The sequence below is a fragment of the Coptis chinensis genome, chromosome 1 (assembly GCF_015680905.1).
Source record: "Coptis chinensis isolate HL-2020 chromosome 1, ASM1568090v1, whole genome shotgun sequence".
Taxonomy (NCBI): Eukaryota; Viridiplantae; Streptophyta; class Magnoliopsida; order Ranunculales; family Ranunculaceae; genus Coptis; species Coptis chinensis.
The window spans coordinates 78,435,207-78,451,922 of NC_141456.1; the positions used below are offsets into that span (position 1 = coordinate 78,435,207).

The 16,716-nt window shown below is 36.3% G+C and overlaps 2 protein-coding genes, 1 long non-coding RNA gene and 1 pseudogene across 4 annotated transcripts; 1 reads left to right on the top strand and 3 right to left on the bottom strand.

Moving 5' to 3' along the window:
- The first annotated feature begins 1,571 nt into the window (after nt 1–1,571).
- LOC147525287 (uncharacterized) lies at nt 1,572–6,176 on the top strand. The gene is made up of 3 exons (XM_086578959.1): nt 1,572–1,578; nt 5,249–5,319; nt 5,532–6,176. The coding sequence occupies exons 1-3, from the start codon at nt 1,572–1,574 to the stop codon at nt 6,174–6,176; spliced, it is 723 nt and encodes a 240-aa protein (XP_086435085.1).
- Nucleotides 6,177–6,758: 582 nt separating this feature from the next.
- Nucleotides 6,759–8,985, bottom strand: LOC147525288 (uncharacterized). Its single transcript, XR_015197924.1, has 3 exons — nt 8,599–8,985; nt 7,686–7,850; nt 6,759–7,179 (listed from the first exon to the last, which is right to left on the bottom strand). It is a non-coding gene; the product is annotated as an uncharacterized LOC147525288 (long non-coding RNA).
- Nucleotides 8,986–9,195: 210 nt separating this feature from the next.
- LOC147525289 (U2 spliceosomal RNA) lies at nt 9,196–9,348 on the bottom strand (annotated as a pseudogene).
- Nucleotides 9,349–11,291: 1,943 nt separating this feature from the next.
- LOC147525290 (putative methyltransferase PMT21) lies at nt 11,292–16,399 on the bottom strand. 2 transcript variants are annotated; one of them, XM_086606046.1, is made up of 8 exons: nt 16,198–16,399; nt 14,909–15,206; nt 14,671–14,819; nt 14,352–14,547; nt 13,590–13,800; nt 12,514–13,189; nt 12,287–12,364; nt 11,292–11,924 (listed from the first exon to the last, which is right to left on the bottom strand). In XM_086606046.1, exons 2-8 carry the CDS (start codon nt 15,182–15,184, stop codon nt 11,708–11,710), a joined length of 1,803 nt encoding a protein of 600 aa, XP_086462172.1. In that variant the 5' UTR covers nt 15,185–15,206; nt 16,198–16,399; the 3' UTR covers nt 11,292–11,707. The 2 variants fall into 2 exon arrangements, with proteins under 2 accessions (XP_086462172.1, XP_086462180.1); XM_086606054.1 differs by lacking the exon at nt 16,198–16,399 and adding an exon at nt 15,611–15,715.
- Between the last annotated feature and the right edge of the window lie 317 nt (nt 16,400–16,716).

The window sequence follows — 16,716 nt, forward strand, 5'->3', positions numbered from 1 at the left end:
TCTTCTTCCTTTCTCTCTCTCTTTTTGTGTTTTTTTAGTTTATAAATCCTTGTCCCAAGGATCATGAGCTAACTTCCTTTTTGGGGGTTAATCCAACTCATGTGAGGGTAAATCAATTTTTGTTGGTTTGGTAGGTTGTTAGGAAGAACAACTAGCTCTACACCCTATCCCAAAATGATAGTTGGTGTAGTGTCTAGTTAGGAATCAAAGCAATGAGCTTAGAGATAAGTCATTGTTTAGTTCCACTTGCTAGCATGTGTGAGCTCTTAAGTGAGCCATACATGCTAGGGATCAAATCTTTTCTTTCATTAGGGGCTTGTCTATGAGTCTAGGAAGGATCAAATAACCTTTTTCAAATCAACATCTAATGATAGTTTCACATGAGGAGGATTAACTCTCCACCTTTTCTTTCAAATCTCTATTTTGGTATTTAGTGCATGTTTTCAAACTTTAATGTCTTTCTTAATGTTTGTGTAGGAAGGAAATCCTAGCTTTAATATTATAACCTTACTCCTTAGTTCCCTTAATTGTAACATCCAATTTGTAGTTGTTCTAAACTTTAGGTTAGTTCGAATCCTTATTCAAACTCTACGAAACGAAGATCGTGAGTAAGGAACCTTGAGTGCTTTTGCATCAATTTAGAGAGTTCAAACCTCTAAGTAGTGTTAAACAAGCATATATCAGCTGGAATCCTAATATGTTTCTTCCTTTGTTCGATATCAGCATATTTGTACCTTGACGCTCCACACATAGTACAAGTATCCCTCCAATCATCATCTCTCCAAAATAGCATGCAATCATTCAGGCAAGCATCAATTTTCTCATATTGAAGGCCCAACTCTTTTATTAATTTTTCTGCCCTATAAGCATTCTTGTTGTCACGTGGAAAAGCCACATGAAGTAATACGAGGAGTCCCGTAAAACTCTTGTCTATCCACCCATGTGTAACCTTTAACCGAAACAACTTGACGACAAATTTCAAAACTGTAAAGTTCTCACAATCAGGATATAAGGGACTCAAAGCCTCACGAAAATTATCGGACTCAATTGTGTCAGCTCTTCCTCAACTATAGGATCTTCCTCAACTATTCCTCGAGCACCATCTGTTGAACATTGTTCAATAACAGCATCCAAGTTATCACCGTCAAGTTCTTCTACAACGGTACTGAATGCAACATTCTCCTCAAAAAAGGGGAAGTCCCCTCCCACCTCAAAATTAGTGGAATTTGACCTTCCACCCCTTTCAAATGCCACACTTGGTAGCTGACTTGTTTCTCCATGCATTCTCCAAAATGTATACTGTTTGTAGAAGCCCTTTTGGTAACAATGCAATGTGACCACCTCATGGGTTAGTGCTCGACCCCTATTTCTACAGTTATCGCATGGACATGGGATCACATCCTTGTGGTGACAATTATCCCTTGCAAATTGTACAAATTGATTAACACCATGAATAAAACGATTGTCCTCTTTTGGTAGATCAATCCAACTTTTATCTATCACCCCAAACCCCTCCATATTGTAGTTCTTGCAATACGAATAAATCAAAAATAGTAAGAGCTGAAAATACAATGGCAGGTAAACCATACACATAATAGACCACCACATAAGTAAATAATGAACTCCACACTGGGGAGAGACTAAAATAGCACAAGTACTACATCCAACAATCAATCTAACCTAGTTGCACCTATAAATTCAAATAAATTGGAAACACACAAAAAATGGATTGATTGAGGCATGCATAAGAAAAAAACAAACTACATTCTCACTTAAAAAAAGAAAATTGAAACTAGATAAAGAACAGTAACAACAAAGATGATATCATATGCAACCAAGTAGGATATTATCTAGAAGAAATATAATTATACTGCCCACATTAGCAGTGTATTTGAGTTAACCCAATAGCAATATCTTAACTTGCATTCAGTATAATATAGAGTAGGAGCATAAAAATAAAAAGAAGCAAGTAAGGGTTCTCCTACTCACTTCTACCAATTACCACACACTTCAACAACATACTCGATATTAAAACGATTACTTCTTGAGACTACCGTGAACACTAGGCTTTGGTTTAGAAGAAGTATCAATAACAACAAAGAGCATCCAAGTTACTAATCTTGGTATCGACAAATGGATTCTTAGGGTGCTTAGAATCATAATGAATTTGTATGTGAGACACTCTCACTTACAATATAATAAAATATTAAATATATTAAATTATTTCTTCTAAAATGAATAACAAATGGGTATATTGAACCTTACAAAACATTGATTTGAATTTCATAAAAATGCCCAACACTTAGCTAATCAACACTACAACTTCTATCGCAATTAACAAATCCGAACTACACCTTAAAGCGCATGATATAATAAATAGAGAACATAATGCAAGTACATCACGTCAACAAGTAGCAAATATCTATCATCTAGTAAGTCATATACCAAACAAATATGATTTTATTGAACTTAGTTATACCTAAAAAACTCAAACAACCAACACAAACCCATTTTAACTTAGAATCAGGACTAACATCTATATAGTAAGCTAGGGTTTTTTGGGCACTAGAAGACAAAATAACAAATAGGCAAATACAAACAACGGCCTAGATTAATTTTAACACCCATCGGATGGCCAATAAGTTTTTTAATTTCCCGAGATGTTTGTTTGTAGATACTAATTTAATGTGCACCGTCAAATTTCATGAAGTGTAATGAGGCCGGCCCATTTGCATGCTTCTGTATCCGTCAAGTTGGTCAATGGTTCGAACCATGCCATTGTCCATTTTGTTTGTTTTATTATTTTAAGTTGCAGAAGCTTAAAATCAAAATAAAAAACTGCTGATAATAGTCTCTATATGAAACTATGGTGACTTGAACCTAAAACCCAAACTGTTACTGATGCGTGGTCATTCCAGTTTGCGGAATTTTTTCAAAGTTAAGATATTAGTGTATTACGCAATAAAAGATAATACAATGGAGTTTATAGGCCCATTTTCTTCTTGGAGCCTAGGTAGCTCTAGTGGGGTGCTGCTCTGGTGCCTGCCAAAGCATGAGTGCCCTAGGGAAACGAAGTGGAAAATCGTAAGACCATTCCTCTACGCAACTTTGTTCAGAAACCGTGCTGATGAGTGCCTTAAGGCACGGGGGATTATCTAGTATAACAATAACACAACCCCATTTGGTGATAGAATCAGTACTAACAATATCTATAACCAAGAGAAGTAAAACAAAACAAATTTCAACTTTTCTAGAAAAAACCCATTTAAAGTTAACACCAAACCAGAGATGGGAGAAAAACTCACCTTGATGTAAATGAAAAAACCAATAATCCGGACCTGTTCACAACAAATATTATAAACCATGAGTGATATTATTTCATTTAAACTAAATTTTAACAAAACAAACCTTGCAAACACTACCTTTTCATCGAAATTGGTAAACACTAACTCTTAAAAAGCAAGAATTGTGAGAGGGGATAGAGAGACATGAGAAGAAAGACGAAGAACAATTACCTAGTGATTAAAGATGAAGTTTTTCTCGAAAATATAACGATTTAGAGATGTTCAAAACGAGATTAGCATAAGAAGAAAAAAAAGAGAAAGGGTTACCTGAGAGAGAGGGGGGTGGCGTGTCTGCGTCACTGCTGTGAGAGAGGAGAGGGGAAGAAAATTGAGACGAGTATTTGTTTTTGTATTATCGAAAAAAAAAAAAAAAACCTTTCGATGAACAAGAGAGTATTTGTGCGGGTAAAATTCGGTAGAATTTTTGGGCCGGTTCATTTCATGCTCCATCTAATTTTCATTATATCAATGGATGAGAAAAATACAGGTCTATCAACGGTTAATAGAGATAGAAACATGACCGTGGCTAAAAAACCAATTAAACTCAAACCACACAGAAATTTGGCCACACCTGTCAAAAGTTTTAGCCACGGCTAAAGCCCGTGGTTATTATGCAACAGCCTATGACCGTGGCTAAAGCTAATCTGTACCTGTGGCCAAAAGTCATTTTTCTTGTAGTGTTTGTACTTGAGCACTGAGCCCAATTCTATGTCAGTGTCATTTTGTGGTGCTGATTTGAGTGATTTCAATCATTTTTTTTTATGTCTCCTCTAACTATTTTAGCGTATTGGCTATAAAAACAAACTATCAAACCATCATATGGCGTGGTTACTTACTTTCATTGGTTTAAGAAACTGATGTAGTAAGCAAAAAATCAGGCTTCATAGTTGAATAAAAGAAACCGGATTAACATTATATGGAACCGGATTGAAAAGAAAATTGAATAAAATGTTGACTGCAGCTTCGCTCACGCCCAATCGGAGAGATACTAAGAGATAAAGTCAGCCAATATGCATGGTCTTGGCTTTCACGACAAAAGTCAAACTCATAGTACAGGTAATAAGATAACAATTCCAAAAGCAAAATTCCAAGACTGTAGCTCAGTTCACTACTTTGTTCCAAAATCTAAATCCAAATAAACGCCCTTGGAATTCTCTAGTTCAAACTATGACTTCTGTAGAATAATCCAGTAAATAAACAAACTTTTTATATCAATTGAACAAACATAAATTTCAACTTTGATATGATTCTCTTCCAAACTCAAAATCGACATTTATAACCAATCTCAAATTATAAAATACAACACCATCATCATCATCACTTCCATCCCTAAATACAAGTCATGTTCCTTCAATTGAACTCCCCCCAAAGTCAATAACAAAACATTCTAATCACTCAAATTTGTTTTCACTTTGTTTATAAGCCCATAACAGCAATCAACACTAGGTAACAAAAATAAACTAAATAAGCAAATAAAAATAAGGTACCTTGATAACAACATTTGGAAAGAAGAGTTTACAGTTTACATTTTACAGTTTCTTCCTTCAGTAGATACGTATCCTGACACAGCAAATGATGTTACATTAAGAATCCTCATAAGGTTATTACCCTACAGGAGAAAGTATGTACATCATACATTCAGAAGAGAAGTCGAACGACCGCTACTTCAAAAGGATAATAAACATTTCCAATAGAATATATAGAATACTATAGTCCATACTACATCTTGGTTGGCAATACTAATCACGTTACTTAGATTAATTTCATAAATGCAGCATCCTAGGACCTACATCCTTTCACTAAATCAACCACAAAGATTCTGTAACATAAACCCCAACAATGTTGGTGAAACCGTGAAACAAAGATGGGTACTCTTTTGACTTAAAAACATACTCCTGTGCCAGTTATTAGATATAAAGATGCTTCACCTATCACTCCTGAGCTGATGAAGGAGACAATGAAAGCAAAACGGAAGGTAAATTCATGCTAAGGATTTTATGATTAAGTAGAAACTATATTAATGAAAAGAAAAATAGTTACATAGTGAGATGTTGTTATACCCTTGAAACGGTGTGTGTTAGAGATTCTTTAGACAGTACCCCCATAGTAACAACGAAAAAGGTGCATTCACATAATTCTCATTTTATTTATTACAAGCACCAAGATAACCATTTGTTATTGTTTTAGGTTGAGTTTGGTAAGGATATGGGTGATTGCTCCTTCTATCCCTATCTAGATTACTTCCTAGACGTTCTACAACCTTTAATTTTGGATATTGAAGATCCAAAGGGTGACGGCAACTGTGGATTTAGGGCCTTGGCCATGGCATTGGGGTATGGGGAGGAGGGCTGGGTCCAAGTACGAGTTAATCTGATTTCAGAGTTGCACGCAAGTAAGGAAGATTACATACGGATGTTCAGTCATGAAAACGTGACTCGTTGTGAGGGAAGTCTATTACACTTTAAGGGTGATGCTCCTGAGGAGAAATGGATGTTGCTACCTGAACATGGTTATCTTGCAGCGTCAAAGTATAGCGTTGCAATTGTGTATTTCTCAATGGCATGTTGTCACACTTTTATGCCGTTAAAGTTAGCATTCAATCGCGACGTTAAAGTCATTGGTATTGGGCGTGTTCCAAACCACTTTTTAAAGTTGAATTTGGAAGCAAATTGTCCAATGCCAAAAATCGCGACGTTTTGGGAAAAACATCATCGTGAAATCGCAGATGAGTGGAAATCATATTTCATGTCTCGCTTTGATGCATTTCCACTTGTCTCTTGCAGAGATGATCATTTGGGAGACCCTGACTTGGTAGGAGGCCACATTTGTTGAAGCTTTCGCCCTATTATGGCTACAGTAGACTTTAAGACCTTAGAATCACGTAGCCAATGTTCTTTCTCAAGTTTAATGCAATTGTTTGAGTTCACTTTAAATTTGTGTAGAAAAAAATATATGTTCTTCATAATTTTGGATGTTGTTTGAAACAAGTTATTGCTTCCTCTTAAATTAGTTATGCGTACAAGTAAAAAACTATCGAATCCAAAGTCTTGTGTAATATTATCTTAAGTTGTAATATGATCATGAAATAGATGGGGAAAGAGAAACACAAAAAAAATTGTGCCTCTTTTAGATTAAACAATTAATTAGAAGTGGATCCAGATGGATTCGAACCATCAGCCTCTCAAATAATGAGCGCTCTTACCCTTTTGAGATGTGCTTATGGATCCATTGACAAAGACAAACATTCACCATATGATGAGTAACAAGTTCAGAGAAATCAAAACACCTTGACTGCTTATATTCTGTCTTCTATGTCTCTTATATCTTAAAATTACCTTTAGAGAGTATGTTTGAGACAGACCAGTTTCAATCATGATGATCAGGCATTTTATATTGTGCTCGTTTGCATATTCATACTGCTCTATAAGGCTTGGGTTTGACATGGGAACAAACACTGCCTACACGACATTATTATGCAGTAAGTACTTATTATGCAGTGAGTACTTAGTATGCGCATCCCTTGGTAAACAAGCAAATTGAGCAAAAGTAAGTGCAAGTCAGCTAAATTTAGTTACAACTTACTTCCCTCAAGCCCATATGTTACATGACAAATAGGTTTGCCTCTTCACAAAAACTACATAATAGTATTGCACGACATTCAAACTCAAAAGGCGTCCTCTCTTTAATACAATTGAATGAAATGGTCAATTCTTAAGAAGAAACAAACTAAATAATTTGCATGCGGATCTAGATGGATTCGAACCATCTACCTCTCAAATAATGAGCGCACTTGCCCTTTTGAGCTTATGGATCCATAAACGAAGACAAGCACAAACTGAAAAAACAAAAAAATATCTATGAAATATGAGGAATATACCCCTAATTCAAAACAAAAAAACTAACTTCGAGTCAATTAACATTAGACCATGACTTGAAAGAATAAAAGCACGCCAATAATGTACTCACAAATATGCTAAACATTCACTCCGTCCTAAACAGAAGGAAAATCGGTAAGGTTGTCGTCGAATTTCATTAAGACACAAAATGTAGAAAAGTGCAACATGTAGGAATTAACAAGCCAACAAAATGGAACCTAAGAATGTTTCAGGAAAAAAAAAAAAAAAAAAAAATCAATAAGAGAACACTTTTATTTCCTCATTATAAGGTTAAACAATGGCACTTACTAAATAGAACACTAGAAGCCACCATGGGGTACTTTAGTCTAATTAACTAATTAAGTAATCAAAGAATGTTAATGCACTATTCAATTCTCCAAATTCAAAATTGTTCGACTTAAACAACTAATGAGGCAACATTAACAAAATGAATTCAAGTCCTTACCTTATGAGTTGTATTTAGATTCATGATTGAAATCTGAGAGTCTCGACCATCAGCAGTATACACATAAAATAACTTATCTCCATGTGGGTGCCAGGTTATATCTTTGGGCCACCTCCTCTGCTTTGTGGACATGCATTTCGTACTACTTAGTAAAGAGGCACCAGACTTGCAGTTTCAAAAGAAAAAATAAATGATCAAACATGTCTGTAATAAAAAAAAAAGAGAAAAAAAAAGAGCATATATTCAACCAAAATGGTAATATAGATAATGAACGCAATAAAAAATAGTTTTAAAATAAAAAAATAAGAAGGGTGCCAGTCTGCCAATGCACTATTACAATTATACTCCAAACGAAAAAGGAAGACTCTAACACTTCCAAAATAACCACCAAAATCTAGCTAAAGGCTTATAGACTGTGGTAAATCAGCAAAGAAGATCCCCATCTAAACTATATCTCGAATTATCAAGAGGTGAATGTGTCATCAATTGAACTAACAATATGACACTTTGCTAGTTGGGAAAGGCAATATTCATGTCATAATTCATGATCAATCCCAAATAAGTGAAATAACAAAATCACGAGATGAAAAGATATAAAATAACCCAAACTAGTTATTACGAAGTTATAAGCATGAACTATTTTCTCAAGATTTCAGACACATATAATCCACGTAGAAATGAAACTGTGAAGCCACCATGTTGTGCAAATCACCATATGTCCCTTATAAATTTTAGGGTGGGATACTGGGGGTTCGTATGGATGGAAGTATTTCTTTCTTCATTAGCTGAAATATACTAGAACATATGTTTGTAAACAATGAGGCTGGAGGAACAGAAGAACCAAATTAACAAGTAGGAATTAAATAAGAAAAGAAACAAAAACTAGAGTCAATAATGATCCAATAGTACTTACTCTTGGTTCTGGAGTTCGTTGCAGAGCTTGCGCGCCATGGACTATAATAGGATCATTGTCGGTGGGGAAACCGCGGGAGCCGAAGGAGGATTTCCAAGTGAGGGAAGAAGAAAAGGACGACACACTGCCGATTAAGTGTCTGTTGAGCTTGACAGTAGCCGCACCAGTAGGGCTAGGCCGAAGAAATGAGAGATGAACCCCATGTCCACCTTCTCATCTTCCGACACCACTACGTCTTGTACATAGTGCTTCGACACAGACGGACACAACAACTTCACAATTCTTCTTCTTCTTCTACTGTTTGGATGAATGCTAGCCGTTACAACCTTACTGAACAGGAGTATATCCTTTGAAATAAATCTAGCATTCCAGATGTAGAGAGGTGATCAAGTGTAGAGAGGTGATCAAGTGCATCTGTATAATCCTACCAATCAATATCATAATTGATGAGAAGATGATAACTAAATTTCAATCGTTTGATGAAGAATTGAGAAGAGAGAAAAGAATTGAGAAGAGAAATTATTTTGAAAATTGAGGAAAGGTTGAAAATAGTAAGAGAGAAAGGAGAGTTTAGAGCCATATTAGAAGAGAAACTAAGAACCTAAACAAATTTTCTGCTAGTCTGCGGTCCAGAAATTTGTGGACTCTCCCCTTATAGAAAAATTAATTTAATATTCACATATCAGATATTAAACTGATAAGAACAGACACCACACTTGATCTTAGCCAAAAGTATGGGTTGAAACATATTTGAGGCCTTACTTTGTAGTTTGCCTTTCCGTCACTGTTACTTTCTGGGGCAATGTGGGACTATTAATTGAGGTCCTTCTGCTCTTTTATTGGTAGAAATCCGACTATTGACGTGTAGAGAAGTAGATCACTTTATTGTGTAAGAAATCTCAACCGAGTGATCAACATCAGAAAGTGCATGTAAACAAAGGGAAGATGTATGTAGTTAGAAAACCTCGGACATTTATGTCATAAAAGTTCATGCTACACTCACAAGTCAATGTTCCTGCTCTACATAACCAGCTGTACTAGATGAATTATTGTAATTCAGAAACGAAGGAACCATTACATACTTGACTCGAATAAGTATTCAAGTCCAAGCTAAGTCTTACACAACGATGAATTTACAGGCCAATATGGTAGTCCAAGTCATACTCAATGACGAGAAGTTACTGACCGATACGCCAGTATCTACAGAACCATTACATACTTGAATAAGTATTCAAGTCCAAGTCTTACGCAATGATGAATTTACAGGCCAATACGGCAGTACGGTAGTCCAAGTCTTAATGTTGAGAATTTACTGGCTTATACGACAGTCCAAGTCTTAGGCAATGATGAGAATTTAGTTTGATGATATTTGGCACGCCGAATTATCTGTTAAGCAATGCTTACCCTAGCAGTACGTATGAGGTTGCCTTGGGTTTGCGAGCTGCAGGAAAATAATTGCTGAAGTGCAAAATGAGTGCCTAGGATACATTAGTTTACCGCACACTAGGTTTGGGTTCGCCTATCTCACTTTGGTTGAGACTCTTTTTTTGCGATAATAACTTTGGTTGAGACTTGAGACTCTCCTTATGGCTTGCTTGGCAGATTTAGTAGGGAATACTCCTGTATGTGAAGACATCCAGACAGTTGTATCAGCTTCAAGTCTGCTATCAATAGAAGTACTAAGGATAGCTTGTTTAATCTCCATGTCTTGCAGTAGATCAATAGCCTGGTTTCTCCCATTAGTTACTGAAACATCTCGAGTAGCTTCTCAGTCAAACAAGTGATACCAACCATGGGTAACTAGAAGATTCCTGCACAATGGATTTGAGCTGCCCCGGAGCCCAGAGGTTATGCCAAAGCTTAGTTTTAGTACCATTTGCAATTCTTCTAGTCTCTAGGACACTATATCAATCTCTACGGATGAAATGGACCCATCTCACCCACAAACTATCTTCCTTTGCCACAATCTTAAGAAACCAAACTACAATAGGCAGCCTTAATCCATTTGTGCATACTTTTGATATTCAGGCCACCACCTTCCTTAGCTATCCAGACCTGAAATGGTGCTTCTTTATGTGTTGAACATCGAACCATTGCTTGCTTGGTGCATATTGTTCGAAAGTTTAGGACCACTCCTGAACTATGCTTTATTTCATATTGTTTCAGCTTTGCTTTGTACATTTTGACACAATATATGAAACTTTAGGGGTGTTTGCTGCTATTGCCATAGAGAGTTAAGGTCCTAGTGTGGCTGCTTCAAGCATTATTGGAAATTAAGGCTGCAAATCTGAAGCTTACTTGCGGAGAGGAGGACAAGCTCACATTTACAAAGCAAGAACAGATAAACTGCGCCATCCATGAAGGAACTTGTAGAGGGATGCAGGTGCCGATTAGCAAAGTCGGTAAAACCTTTGGGTGATGATACCAGAGGTCTGGCCATCTGGGGCTCGAACCCGCCAGCATCAAGGAGTTACTAATCTCATTTAAAACAAGATTACCAATCAACAAAAAAAAAAAAAAAAAAAAAAAAACAAAACAAAACAAAAAAAAATGCTTCAAGGCATTTTTTCTGCCAAGGCTCCAAGCACACCAAAGATTAATACAAGTGGGAGCCTATTTTCAGTTTTTGACTCATTTTGACCCTTAACAGAGAGAAATGGAAATAGGACTCTTACATTTGCGAAATCAAAACAGGTGCAAATCAACAAATTCTCATTAAACACCATCAGAAGCTATGGTTGTTTAGCTCTTATATTAATCAGTACAAATTCTGCCTACAGAAGAATTGGCAGAGACAGAAAATTAAATATAAGGGAAAAAACAAACCCCAACATGGAAATCACCTAAATCTAAATAAAGAATATATTTATGTAGCAACAGAAAAATGATGAATGGTATTATTTGGTCAATTTATCTGATCTTGACGAGGCACTCAGATTTTCGTAGGATTCTTGACTTCTTTGAGAAAAATTGTGGTCTGCACCTTGAAAATTGTATGGAAACTTCTGTTCTCCACAAATTTCTGGCTGTTGAAGCTGAAACATATCTCTACAAACTTTTCAAGGAGACGTTCAGCGCATGCTTCTTATATCCTTTCCGTGTTTCTTTGTTAACTGCTATTTGAGGAGTACCAGAGTTTCTTTTGGCAGATCAGGACCTTCTCCTTCTCTACACCATACTCCGTATCTTCTTTGCGGCAGCTCCACCTCATTGCTTTGGCGATTGTTGATATAGCATCCACATAATAACTAGATTCCCTGATTATTGTGTACCCATTAGGTCGCAGAATTCGATCCATCTCCAGCAGAACATATTTCATATCGCACCTGCCCAAGGTAATCACTAAATTTAGACTTGTTGCAAACGTGACTTAGTTGTATTTTATAACGCATCTAAGATCTTTCTACTTCATATGTATGTCTACATGGCTACTCATGCCAACATCTATATATAACCATACAACAATGTATTCAAATCTTGCCAAGAATAAACTTAAATACTATTTTTCCCTCCTCATGGAGTACGTTTCCAAAAAGGAATAATATCATCCTTGAGTACAAGCTAATCTTTTTTCATTTTTTGCATGAAAATGGTGCATACATGGTACACTGTCCCCATTTACAGGTTGCAGAACAACACCACTGTATGTAAAATTAATAAAAATACCAACTCAAGTAAAGGGTCTTACCTTTGGCTCTCAGCAGTAAAGAGGCCATCCAGATGCAGAAGATCGTATGTTCGAGGATATGTCGAGAATGCCTCACACCTAACATGAGAATAGTAAGTTTCTTAGAACTGTAATGTTCAAAAGTCAAAGCTTACACATCGGTTATCTACTAAAACAAGTAACTGATGCACATTAGCATTCCTATCTAAATTGCATGATTATGTGTATGTGTGTATGAATATAATTACCAGTCGTGATATGTCCCAATCAATCCCCTGTCATAGACCACAGCCAGTGTATTAGCAGCATAGGAAGATACAACGTTCATGACCCAAAGTGGATCATTGACTACTGCAGCTGCGAAGCCTCCGTACATTGTGTTCATATCCATCACGTTCCGTATTTTTTCAGTCCCAATTGCTGGAAGTAAGCTCTTATAGTGCTTCACCCGCACCTTCCACTTACTGTCATCGTGCTTAAAGGCACTTGCACTCCCACCATGAATATTTGAAATGCGTTCAGGGGCAACCCGTAGTCGCTCAGGCCACTTTGGCACAGAGTTCAAACCAGATTTCTTGAAGTTTGGACTTGGAACAACGATGCAAGGTCGAAGAGGGGTGTACCATGCTGCATCAGGCTCCGTGCCATCATCACACTTGGGAGGGTAGGCATCAGGATTAGTAAGTTTATCATAGCAACTATTATCCGGAGACTTCTGCCACACAGCAATGTCATCCTTCTTGTTGTATAATGTGAAGCACATAGAGGTGAGCAACTCCTGTAATTTGTCATAATCAGATTTCTGTTCTTCCACAGTCGTATTCCATCCCCTCCAACGGTTCTCATAGTTCACTGGTGGGCCAGAGAGGACCCAGAATCCCCCAGGCCGAAGTATGCGTTGTATTTCAAGAAGGTAAATCCCACCTGGAAAGAAGTCATTCGGTGTTGTTAACTACACAATTATTAAAATGAAGTAACATAATTTCTTGCCCAAAGGAAGAAAAGAAAATAAGAATTTGACCTTCAACCGAAAAATCCACAGAAGACAACACAACCAATCCAAATCAATTCTTTGTAGTGGGAAAAAAACAACTAATTCGAAATGGTAAATATGAGAACCATAATTTTTTTTAAGATGCGCTGTATCCAAAAGATGCAATCATGAAAGCCAGATCACTTTATTGGATATCATTGTGCCAGAATATGTTTAGGTGTATTTCACCTTCCCTCTGGTCCAAATTCAATCTGAGCCCCATATTCTGGAACGAGATGCTAATATATCTCATTGAATAAAACTTGAAAGAGAAAAGAGAGATGAGAGTACCGAATTCTGTCCATGGTATAAGGCATCTTGAACAGTGAGCCATATCAAATGAATTGGAAGGGAACGGAAGCCTCTGTGTCGAAATGATACCCAAGATTGCTGGAATACCACGTTCAAGTGCAAATTGAACTTGAGCCTCATGATTATCACGTGGTGCCAGAGAAATGGTAAGAATCCCACGATCTAACAAATCTCCACCCCAACTTGCAACCTATTGACCAACAAGAAGAGTTATCTTGAATGTTGAGAGCCAATGAACAATGATGGCAGGATCAGATTTGGACTCAGAGGCAGGGTAAAAATAAACCACAAAAAATAAAATAATAATAATAAGTGAGAATAATGATAAAAATTAAAAATTAATAATAATACTAAAATGGAAAAGGTATGAGTTGACCAAAGGTTTTTTGTAAAAGGGCAGAGGTAGGTTGATGTATGATGTATCCAACAAACACAGCAAATATCTTTGTAAAAAAAAGAGAGTGACCAAACAGAATATAAAGATTAAACATATAAAATAAATGCCTTGCTATTATTTTTTTTTTTTTCAGAAAAGATCTACAGAAAAACAAGAAAAGCGAAGGACGTATTCATGAAATTGTCTCTGAAAATCATTTGCTAGTGATCAAGACACGTAATCATGAAAAGAAAAGGTGAAGACCCAGATCATTAGATAGCAGTGATGTATATCAAGAAAGAGTGCAACAGTAGATTTCCGGGAATCACACCCTGTATTGGTTTTCCAAAGATTCAACTACTCACCCCACAACCAGTATCAATAGCAGTTCGAATTGTCCCATCTTGCATTTCAGGGATCAAGTCTTGCATCAGGTCAACATAGGCACTAACACCTTTAGGGAACATAGTACCTCCTCCAGGAAAAATAAATTTGTCCCCTTCCTTCCTCAACCAGTTCTGATTAGATTTTTGCTTATTAATCCAATCGTATGGGACATTTCTGAAGACAAACACATATGCCACAATCAGTGGTCTCGCGAAAGTAATATATTTACCCAGGAATATAATTTTAGCTAAAATAATCTTTCTCATGATAAATCAAATACATATAGCATGTCCTTACCTATACCAGCATTGATCCTTGCTCTTGGGCCATCTGATTGGTGGCTTGTAACCATCTGGTGGAGGGATTACGCACTCTTTCCTTTCGAAAATTGGGGGGCAATGACGTTCCAGAAAGGTAAGCCGGTGGTTTCCATACTTCTTCCACCTCTGCAATAAAACGAAAGGCAGGACTTGAGCTCGAGATGCAGTAAATCAAAAAGGTTGAATAAGCAGAATGTCCAGTAGCCAACGTATACCTTTGGGTCTGTACATGGTGTAAAGTCTTGTAAATCGGCGCTGCATTCCGAAAAAGATACAGGCTTAATCTGAAGAGGAGAAGAACTGCTCTCCTTATTGGATTGATCTGTTCTGACAACATCCTTTGTGTTAATTCTATCCTTCTCAGAGCAGAAAATGCCACCAAGATAGAATGAAAAGCCACATAGTACCAAAAACATTATTGTCATTGGGACCATTCTAGAGCTTTTATCAGGATAAGACAATGGCTTGCCATCTTTATCTTTGCTCTTCATGTTCCAAAAGACAATCTAATACCTGCACCAACACATGATTCAGTAAACTTTGTTCCAAACTAAATTCCCCACCTCTATAAGAAGATTTGACAAGACGCTTTGTAACAATAAATGGAAGAGTTCATGATCCAATACAAGAGAAGAAATGGCGTAGAATTCAACTAAAAAAAACAAATCGCACTTCACTGTGCCAAGTAAAGATGGCAATGATGTAACTACATATTTCCTCCTTTTTTCAATTCTCCAAACCAAAAATACAAAAAAGTGGCAGAACAAAGTGGGAAAGTGAAATAAATATATTCAACACAAGTAAGGAATCAAAAAAAGAGCTAGATCAAACATCGTTAACGAATCGACCAGACTTGGATCTAAAGCAAGAATTGTGTAATTCTAATAATTTTAGAAGTAAAAATTTAACCAACATACGAAATTTAGTGAAAAGGAGATCAGCCCAGATCTATTAGTCAAAAACCAAAAGCAGGGGGCATCTATAATTCAGTAGTTTTGATTATGACAGTCATAAACTAGAGTCTTAAATCATTAATTATTAAAACTTTTACATTTCATCTTCAGAGATCTTGGGTCCATTTCACACTCATTTGCTTACTACATTCACTAAAAGTCATAAAGGAAGAAAAAAAACACATGAGTACATGGAAAAAAAAAGGAGAAAGCTACAAACAATCAATCATAGACATATAATTTATTACTTTATTCATACAGAAGAAAACTCCTTCCAATACCCATGATCATTCCTTTCATTCCCGCTTGCTCAAAAATATAGTCTAGTGAAACTAACAAAATTTATATAGAGAGCAAAACACATGGTCGTTAAAATTATGTGTATACTTGTTTTATTAACAAGAATGAGCTCGAAAGAAATGAGAGATCCAATAATAATAAGTTGTGTAAATGCTATGCAAAAAAAGACCCCAGTATGGGGGGGGGGAACAGTGCATGGTCATTTATAAGAAAAACAGTGCAGAGAAGATGAAGAAAAAAGAAGGTGGTACCTGAATTTAGTGGTGGTCTTTTTGTCTTTCTTTGGAAAGAGAAGAGAAATGAAAAGACTCTGAAGAAGAAGAGAGAAAAAAATGGGATATGAGCTGCAAACTCTCCCACCCTCTCGATAACCTTAAATAACGTTGGAGCTCTCTACTCTTTTTCACTATTTTGCCTCGCTGTCTTTTTCTCTCTCTTCGTCTGGTAAAAGGCAAGAATTATATGATTGGAGTTGTGTGCTTTGTGGTTTAGGGAGTTATTTAACAATCTTATTTCCGGTGTATACTATTAGAATGCGACAGTACAAATATGTGTACCCAACTGGCCCAACTGGCCGGCTTAGTAGAAGTATGGAATATAAATTGATAGAAAGTATAGGATCTTTTCCTTAAAATTAGCTATATATAAAATATAATTTGATTCCAAGTAGTTAGATAATCTCTGATTTTAACTTATCTTCCTAGAATCGAGCTTGAATTTAAAACCACCCAACAACAATAAGACCATTAATTAATTAATTAATTAATTAT